Source organism: Neltuma alba, unplaced genomic scaffold (assembly GCF_004799145.2).
Source record: "Neltuma alba isolate B1F8T4 unplaced genomic scaffold, ASM479914v2 tig00011497_pilon, whole genome shotgun sequence".
Taxonomy (NCBI): domain Eukaryota; kingdom Viridiplantae; phylum Streptophyta; class Magnoliopsida; order Fabales; family Fabaceae; genus Neltuma; species Neltuma alba.
This window is the reverse complement of record NW_021636165.1, coordinates 616,414-626,171: the sequence shown is the minus strand read 5'-3', so window position 1 is coordinate 626,171 and position 9,758 is coordinate 616,414. Positions and strand designations below refer to the sequence as shown.

The 9,758-nt window shown below is 34.5% G+C and overlaps 1 protein-coding gene across 1 annotated transcript; it reads right to left on the bottom strand.

Annotated features, from left to right (window-relative positions):
- Positions 1–2,058: 2,058 nt before the first annotated feature.
- Positions 2,059–9,390, bottom strand: LOC114714285 (TMV resistance protein N-like). Its single transcript, XM_028899013.1, has 10 exons — positions 8,903–9,390; positions 7,387–8,497; positions 7,014–7,286; positions 6,400–6,924; positions 6,109–6,201; positions 5,806–6,016; positions 4,051–4,335; positions 3,118–3,919; positions 2,496–2,589; positions 2,059–2,097 (listed from the first exon to the last, which is right to left on the bottom strand). Exons 1-10 carry the CDS (start codon positions 9,388–9,390, stop codon positions 2,059–2,061), a joined length of 3,921 nt encoding a protein of 1,306 aa, XP_028754846.1.
- Positions 9,391–9,758: the final 368 nt, after the last annotated feature.

Sequence of the window (9,758 nt, the reverse complement as noted above, 5' to 3'; positions counted from 1 at the left end):
TTTTGGCTTCAAAACAATAAATCCAACTAATATATCAATGAGCTTGGATCTAGCGGAAGAGGCTAGTTCCTCATAACGTGACGAATCAATATTCAAATAATTGCTGAGAGATGTGTCTACATTTAGTACCTGACAGTACTTCGGATAGAATTATTTTCAATACGAAGATACCTATCCTTCAGCAGGAAAAAAGAAAATCCAACTAATATGGGCTTGAACCTGAAAAAGATCACTATTAGGCCATTCACGTTGGGCTCGAAATGAATGGGTGCGGCATAATAAATTTTGAAATGTCTTCTCTTCCCTCTGTCGTCTTCTTTCGCTCTGAACTTTTTTCTTCCTTCTCCAGCGTATGACTGAACTTTGACTACAAATATAAAAATTATAAATAACATGCTATAATTAAATAATTTTTTTAATTTTTTTAAATTAGTCAATTGGATAGTATGTATTCAGTAGGTTTTTCTAAAAAAAAGAAAATGCAATGTGATCATATAAAACCACGCTTCAATCAACGAACGAAAGAATGGCCATCATGCGAAGTCCATCAAAACCATTCCCCAATCTAAGGGTCCGTTTGGATTAGCGATTGAAAAAGTAGCTTATTGAAAAAGTAGCTTATAGAGAAGTGAAGTTGGGTAAAAGCTAAATTGGATAAGCTAAATTATGTTTGGATTGGAGTTCAGAAAAGCTAGTTTGCAAAAGTGAGGTTGGTAAAAAGTTGTTTGGATTATGGTTGAGTAAAAGTAAGTTTGGTTGTAAAATGACTAAAATGGGTATGAATTTTAATAAATAATGAAATATGATTAAAAAAATGATTTCACATAATATAATGGAATTAAAATAATTTAATATGAAGAAATCAAATTTAAGAATTGAATTAAATTTTAAAATTTTAGAAAAATCATAAAAAATATTTTAAATATAAAATGAAACATGATAAAAAATGAATTGAAATAATACAATTAATTTAATTTAATTTAATATAAAAAGTAAAATTTAATAAGTAAATTAAAATTGAAAACATAAGAAAAATATAAAAAAATTACTGCCAATGGTTGTAAATTATGGAAGATATTAAAGAGCGAATGAAGTCCAGAGGCGAGAGAATATTATGCGAGGACCCTTTCTGATTGGAAATAATAAGGAGGAGTGAGAAATAATGAGGAGGAATAGTGCCGGAAGGGAGAGAACAATAGGAAAAAGGTATCTGACACACTTGCAGAAATAAGCTCTTCAAATTGAGTCATAAGCTCCCTCCTCCAGCTTATTCCAATCGTACGTTGAGCTAGCTTAAAATCCAATAAGCTCAATGAATCTGAAGCCCTGCCAAACATCATCAAACGCTGCAATATGGCTTATCTTGAAATTAAGCCACGTTTGGGCCAGCAAACGCTGACCCAAACAGGCACTAAGCCAACTCGTCCAACCAAATCAAGTTGAAGCATGTGGCAAAGTAAACTATTAGCAGGCAGTGAGAAACCTATGCCACGGCAACGGAAACCGATGTTAATATCTATTAATCTTGTTGACAGATTAAATATCTGTCATGCTAATATTATCATTTTTTCCCAAAAAAGACATTTGAATAAAAATATTTAAATTGATAATTCATTTCTAATATTTTTTTTTGGCCATCAATTCATTTCTAATATTTATGTGACGTGAGAAAAACATTATTGAGAACATAAAATAACTTCTCCTAATATTTCCAAGCCATCAAGGAATCATGCATGGTAATAGAATTTTAAAAACCATTAAGAGTTTTCTTTTTCTTTTCTTTTTTAAAAAAGGACGGCATCTCCAAATTTTATTGACGGCCCTCACATATGGCAGAGAAATAGAATGCATGGTTACATCAAATATTACTACAAACAAATGCAAATAATAGAAAAAAGACTTTCTAATACCTAAGGTCCTAATGCCAAGACATCAAAACCCAAGAAAAAAATAGGATGACAGTAAAAGTCGTACAAATATAAAGAAAAATGGTGAAAACATTAAAATTTGAACAAAGGAAAAAGAAAAGAAAAGATAAGCATCCTATGAAAAATTTGATCATCTCTCCGACCTTGATGGTGATGGTGACTGCTGTACCTAAAGCAGAAAGGAACATTTTTAGCAAGGAATGTTTGTGAGTTGTGACCACCTCAATTCAATTTATACAGAGATATAAACACACACACTACTTCATATCCTTAATATAAAAATTAGTTAACCAACACGAGTAAATTAAAACAGGTTGTTAAGTTAATTAATTATAATAAATAGGTATTATCTTTCTTAAAATACTAATCATGTGTCTTAGTTAAAACTACTATTTAATGGAACTATTAACATATGTAACTACTACAAAAAAATGGATGAATATGATAGATTGAGATATTATATTTAAGACTAAATTGAATGTTAAGTTAACTTTTATATTAACGATCGGAGGTAGTATATATTCATTTTGGAGAGGGTGAGACTGATAGATTTTCATTCCCAATTACCTGAATTGTTGCATCATTGTCTTGGAGGTCTTCAAAGATTGCTTGGTCTTCAAGGATTGTTGCATCATTCATGTCTTGGTCTTCAAGATATGCTCTAACAAGTCCCCGCGGAAAATGAGAAGGCATAAGTTTGAGAGTTGACAATTGCATTAATTCAATCATTAGAAATATAACCTCATGATAATTTGTGCCCTAACTTGGACAGAGAATTTTGAATGTTGCATCTGGGAATAATAAATGTACTCCTTTAATTTTTTTCAAAAAGTACTTGAAAAAAAAATGTAGTGAGTGTATATACAAGAACTAATAAATGAAAGAATTCGAAGAAGTCATTGAAGAATTAAATAGCTAGAAAATTTCCACCAAAAGAGAGGCATGTTTCAAGAAGTTGAGAGTAAAGAAAAATATTAAAAATAAGAAAAAGAGTCTTAGAAGTAAATTTCACTCCAATGAATCAGTATACACATAAGAAGAGTAATAATATTGGCGGATTCAGCAAACCAGATAATTGAATACTGAGAAACAATTTATATGGAAACACTACCAGCTTCTCTGCTTGCATGTAATATGCTAAATATGATACTTATATGAAACTAGTACTTGGAATAAGGGATCAATGCACCTTAAACGTCTGCCATTTAAACTGATGTATGGAACGTGAGAGATTTTTGGCCAAATTTCCTCATCCTTGTCGAGGCATCGCTCTTCGAGAAGCGGGCAATCCCTAATGCGGAGCTTTAGTAGGGAAGGAGGCATCATTCCTCCTTCTATTTTCTCAAGCTTGTCAGAATACCGAAGCTCTAGTTGTTGAAGAGAGGTTAGGTGTTGAAGCCCTATGCAATGCAATGTGTCAGAATCAGTAGAGATGACAAGCTTAATGATAGTTGGAAGGTGATGCCATTTCGCATGACATGATAATAACTTGTCACACTCTCTTATCTTAAGTTGTTTTAAACTGGATGGTAACAACCCTGGTGAGAATGGCTCCATTTTTGGACATCCTTTTATTTTAAGCTTTTCTAAATTTGGAAGAAGACACTCCATGTTATCAAACAAGGACGTTAGAAACTTGCAATAGTAAAGGGAAATCTTTCGGACATGAACAAGAGGTGCCTTTGGAACCCGAAAAGCGTTGAGATTTTCACAGCCTCCTATAATTAGCTGTTTCACTGATGGGGGGATATGGATCAGTGGAGGTGGCACCGCATCAGAACAATCCCAGACAATTAAATCTTCAATATGCAACTCTACGGACAGAGACCCCAACCCGTGCCCACCTGAAATTGCCAGACGGCGTAGGGAAGGTGGTAATTCTTGCTCTTGCAACGCTACATTTGGACTTTTAATTATAGCAATCTTTTGAATGATTGGACACTTTGGGATAGAAGAAGCAAGCAGTGGACATCGTTGAATGCCCAGACGCTCTAAAGAAAGAAGTTTGGGGGGTAAATTTCCAATTAATTTGGGACAATTATAAAGCTAAGAGTTTGGAGTTTAGGAAAAGCTTCCATATCAATGGAATGCCATTGTTCCCAGGAGATCATATGTTTAAAACTGAGAGTTTCAAGGGATGGAAATGGTATAAGTGAAGCCCAATCATCTGCCTTGGAAAACTCAGAACCCACAGCCACCAAACTTCGTAATGTTTCAATAGTTAAGGACCTAAGAGCAGGTAGTTGGCCAAGTGCAGGAATACTGCGACATCTGTTGCAATCTGTAAGGCGCAACTCTGTCAAGTTGTCGTAGGAATGACCTCTTGCATATGTTGTACCCTTATAACCGCCAGCTTCCAAAATTTCTAAATCCCCATAAGATTCAGACTCGTGCTTAATACATATCTCTGTCCATGAAAATAGAAATAAATATTGAGAAACACGGTTAAGAAATTAAAGAAAGAATAACATAAACATTTCTAAATTGTTAAAGATATAGAATAAAACATGAGTTGTGATTGATGGTCACATATGCGGCAACATTAAGGGTGTGTTTGGCTCAAAATAGGGGAGGGGAGAGGAGGGATTTCAATGGAGGGAAAGAGAAGAGAAAGGAGAAGAGGGATTTTAATATTATCTTGTTTGGATTGATGAGAAAAGGAGGGAGGGGAGGGATATGATTTAATAAGAATGTAACAATTACCATTCCTTACACACATGATGTAAGATTAGAAGGATAATATGGGGATATTAAAAACTAATTATAAGTATGTTAGTCAAAATAAGCTAAAATATTCCACTATGTCCAAATCCCCCAATTTGGGAGGGGAGGGTTAGAGGGGAGAAGAAAGAAAATTCTCCTTCCCCTTCTAAAAATTTTGGCAATCCAAACAAGGGGAAGGAAGCAAAATATCCCTCCCACCACATCCTCTCCCTTCTTACCAAACAAATCCTAACAGTAATAATAAATAACAATAATTATAATTATAAACTACAAAATCGTAAAAGCTCTGCAATTATTACTTGAAGAGCATTTTAGTAATTTAAAATAAAAATAATTTCCAATTAATTCCTTGGTCATGCAGAGTAATTTCGGATTGTATTGGGATTGTTCTACAATTATTTCTCTTATGTGGGACTTTAGTACAATTCTTCCTAAATGAAATCAATTACTAATTTTTTTTCCGGCCAGACCATTACTAATTAAGTTCTTATTATATGAGATTTCTTACTATTTTTTCCTTATATTTAATATATATCCTCCAACAAACTTGGCTAACCGCCAGACCAAGGAAAAGGGGTTTTTTTTTTTTTTTTTTGAGGGACGGGGGGAATATAAGGAGATTGAGAAGAAAAAAAATGGGAGAGAGGAAAACGCGACCGATAAGATAGAATAAAGAGAAACATATAAAAAGTAAATTCACTTTTTTCCATTATTAAACATTCGTAGAACTTCCATTATGTTTTCCTATCTCTCTCTGTTATAGCATATTCTTTTAGTTCTTCCAAAAATCAAAATAAAATAAAAAATAAAAATAAATAAGTCGATGATGAATTGAAGTTGCAAGCGGTAGAAATAAAGAATACCAATGGTAAAATGAAAAGACCGGGGAAGGGTTAAATACCTCGTGTTGAGTAAGGCATGGGGTCCACGAATTGAATATTTTCTAAGTTGCCTTGTAGATCGTATGCATGAACTCCAAAATAAACTTCTTTTAGGATTTCTCTTTCCTGTGTTTTCCTCTGAATGCAAACCTTCACTTGATTCCACTTATTTGCAAGGGGGAGTTCAGTGTTGTAAACCATGCTTTGTATATCACATATATATATGTGATTAGTCTTTATTGGTGACAACGAACTCCACTTAGAAGAAATACCCAGCTTGGTTTCCTCATTGATGTGCACTGAGAATTCACAATTGTAGACATAATCCTGGACATCTTTGACAAGAATCCAAAGAAAAGTTGTTGGGAGCACGTCACGAACCCAAATTGACACAGAATTTCCCCAATCATACTTATGGAGCCCTTTTGGAAATTTTTCTCCAGGCAAAATAAAGTTTTTTTTCCCACATTGAAAGTTGATAGCCTGCAAATTGCATATTGCCGAAAAAGAAAAGTTGATCACCAACACATAAGCAATAATAAAAGAATATAATCATAGAGTGAGGGCGGATATACCTGCTCCAATACTTTGATTTTGGATAACTCAGTCAATGATGAGCAACATATGGCACTAAATTTTTCCAAGTTTGGTGGCATCCCCCCAATATGCTGAAGTTTGTTGCAATTATCCAACAAAAGATATTTCAAATTATGATATTCTTTTATGCATTCCGGAAGAATTGTGAAATCATTAAAACTCAGATCTAGATGTGTCATATTAATGAAGTGAGCAAGACTAAACGCAAGAGATTCATCTGATAACTTGCAATTTGAAAAAAAAAGGTGTTCCATTCTCAATGCCATTGCCGAGCAATCTAAGTTTGTTGCTTCATCTCCACCTTCACATTTCTTAAAATGACTCATTTGCTCACAAGAATTTGCTGTTAGTTTCCAAAGGTTTGGTAGCGTACAAATGCTAGCTGGTAGCTGCATAAGATTAGGACATTCCTCCATGCTTAAGACTCGAAGTCCAATAAGATTGCAGATTGAAGATGGCAATTCAATAATCGCTGTCTTGTCCAAATCAAGTGTCTGCATTTCTTCCATCAAGATAGATACTTCTGGAAATCTTTGAAGACTTGAACAACCGAAGAGGTTGAGATGTTCAAGAGATGTCAACCTTAGGCAAGATGGCAAAATCTTCAAGTTTTTGCATCGCATAGCACTCCATTCTCTCAATTTATTTAAACATCCAACTGAATCATGAATTTCAATCAAATTTGTGCAACCATCAAGACATAATTCTCTTATATTAGAAGCCCCAGATAAGTCTGGTATTTGTTGTAGAGATTTGCAATTTGTTAACTTCATACTACTTAAATTGCGAAATTTCTGCAAAACAAAATATCAATTTAATTACTTTGAGAATTCAGCATAGAAGCAAATTAAAAAGAAAAGAACAAGGGTATTTATGTACTCACCTTGTCAAATGGTTGGAGCAATTCACAAGAACTGAAGGACAAGTCAAGAGAGACAAGTTCAGTTGCACACAAAGATGGGAAAAATTTGAAAGAGTACCCTTTCCATTCCAACCACCTTAAACTCTTTGGCAGATATTTGGGACATTCAGAAAAGCATGCTTGTTTTATCACAAGCATTTTGAGACTTTTCATCTCCACAAATGCCTCCCCACTCCATTGTACTTCTATATTTTCAGGCAAGTCTAGAATTATGGCTTCAATTTTGTTTGTCCCCTTCCAAAATAAAAAGCACACGATAAATTTCAAAACATAGATATTATAAATCATTAGGAATTTTTCATAGAAATTGAAAAGTACATGTTGGTGATCTTACATTGTCTTGTTCTAAGACTTGAAGGATGTCCTGATAGGACCATAATCTGCTTTGTTTGCTAAGCTGATATGATGATTCTTGTCGAACAATCTCTTTACCGGCATCTTCTATCGAGTCATGCATTGTTACAAGATCTTGTTCAAGCTTTATAAGGGATTTATCAATCAGCACTTCAATAACATATTCTGGTTGTTGGATTCCCCGAACACAGTGCAAGATATGATTGACATATGCTAATTTCCCACCATTGAAAAAGCAAGCCAAGTCAAGGAAAACTTGTTTCTCTACTCGCTCTAAACTATCATAGCTTAATTTCAAGGCATCCAAAACTCTTTGATGTGGTGTGCTTTTTAATCTATCCAATGCAGAACTCCAGAGATCAACTCTTTTACCACACAATTTAGAAGCAATCAATTCTAAAACTAATGGAAAGCCACACGAATAACGGATTGCACGATTGCAAGCCTCCATGTTGTTGGAATCTACATTTTCTTTTTTAAATGCACACCAACTAAGCAACTTAAGAGATTCCTTATAATTTAATTCCTCGACTTCATAAATGCTTGTAACATCATGACATACAAGTAATTGCTTATCTCTGGTCGTGATGATGATTCTACTTCCACAACCAAACCAATTGCAACTTCCAGCAAGTGCTTCTAATTGGTTTAATTCGTCAACATCATCAAGAATCAAAAGAATCTTCTTCTGACCAAGCCTATGTTCTATTATTGGTATTCCCTCATGATAATCGTTCAATTTAAGATCTTTCTCCATGACTAATTCACGCAATAATGTCTCTTGAAGATGTGACAAACCATGTGGCATTTTGGAGTCCTTTCTTACACTAGGAGAAAAATACGAGCCTTCAAAATTATCAGCAATTGAATTATATACAGCCCTAGCAATAGTTGATTTACCTATTCCACCAGCTCCCCAAATTCCTATCATTTTAATTTCCTTTGTGGACCAAAGATGTAAACGAGAGATAACTCTCTTGGCTCGAGCCTCAAGTCCAACGGGATATTTTGCAACATATAAAGGCAACCGGTTAATCCTAGCAGCAACAACATTCGTGATCCTTGTAATAAACTCTTGTTCATTTGCAATCCTGAACAATTTGTAAGAAATTCACTTTTAGTTAAACTAAAACTTCAAGATATGTCAATTTTAGGTATAAAAACTCGGAGTTATGGTGTTGTGCGCCTTTTTAAGTGTTGGGTTAATGGTGTTCTAGCTAGTGAACAGAATTCTGGGAGGAACATCATATGGCATGCTTGATTACTGTTTATCTTTTTTTGTTTTTTGGAGAATGAAATTAAAAACATGTTTTCCGATGAGTTTTCAAAGAAATAATCAGCACATTTCACAAAACTATTGTTAGCACGAAATAATGGTACCAAACTTGGCAAGCGCTGCCCTTGTAGGGTATGTTTAGGTGCAAGTTGTTGTAAGATGGAAATTGAAAGTAACTATACTTAAAATACTAGCAAAAAGAGTGAGGAGATGTACATACTTGGGTTTGAGATGACAGCCTCTGAGGTCAGCAGCTTGAGACAGAGCCAGCCTCCACTTTTCCACCTTGTGCGGATTGTCCTTGAATCTTTCCTCCAGTCGAGCCAATGCTGCTGCATAGCTTCCTCTGGGACGTCGTAGTTCTGATGGATCCACATAACAAAATACTGGATATATCAACCGATTCTGTTCCTTGAAGCACTCTAGAATCTTTTCAAGTTCTTGCAAACAAAACGTTGAGTTTGCATAGTTTTCTGAGAAAACTATGATGGCTATTCTTGATTTTTGTATAGCTTCAAAAAGCGCGGGTGTGATATTTTCTCCAATCCTAATGAATTCATCATCGAGAAAGGCATGAATTCCACTTTGACGTAGAGAACGATAGAGATGGCTGGTGAAACCTAAGCGAGTATCTTCACCGTGAAAACTAAGAAACACATCAAAAGTCCATTTGTAAGTGATAGAAGAGGATAGTGCTAGATGTGCCATGAGCTAATCTTAAGCGACGAGTAAAGAAAGAAGAGAGATATCTCCAGCACCGGAAAGAATGAAGGGTTGAGGTTCTGGTGACTATGAAATAGAGTCTGTGTTGACTTTAAAACAGGCTTGACTCTCAACTTAGAAGAATATTAGGTGGGGATACTTTTTATAAGGTACAAACTTTAAGATTGGAAAAGATATAAGAATGTGACAAGAAACGATCATCATTACTGTGGCTTCATGTAAAATTAAATAAAGATATTATTGATCAATATGCAAGTAATAATGTTTTGTGCATTAATTTTTACGACAAAAAGGTATGGAAACATAAAATATGATGAATATGAGATGCATAGTGATATATAGGTATATAGATT

Excerpts from the sequence above, each read along its gene's own strand:
- LOC114714285 (XM_028899013.1), bottom strand. The coding sequence starts at position 9,390 with ATGGCACATCTAGCACTATCCTCTTCTATCACTTACAAATGGACTTTT. Across the intron at positions 8,498-8,902 it reads GGCTGTCATCTCAAACCCAA|GATTGCAAATGAACAAGAGT; the intron begins GTATGTACATCT and ends CAAATTGTTCAG. Across the intron at positions 4,336-5,805 it reads CAATGAGGAAACCAAGCTGG|AGATATGTATTAAGCACGAG; the intron begins GTATTTCTTCTA and ends TTTCATGGACAG.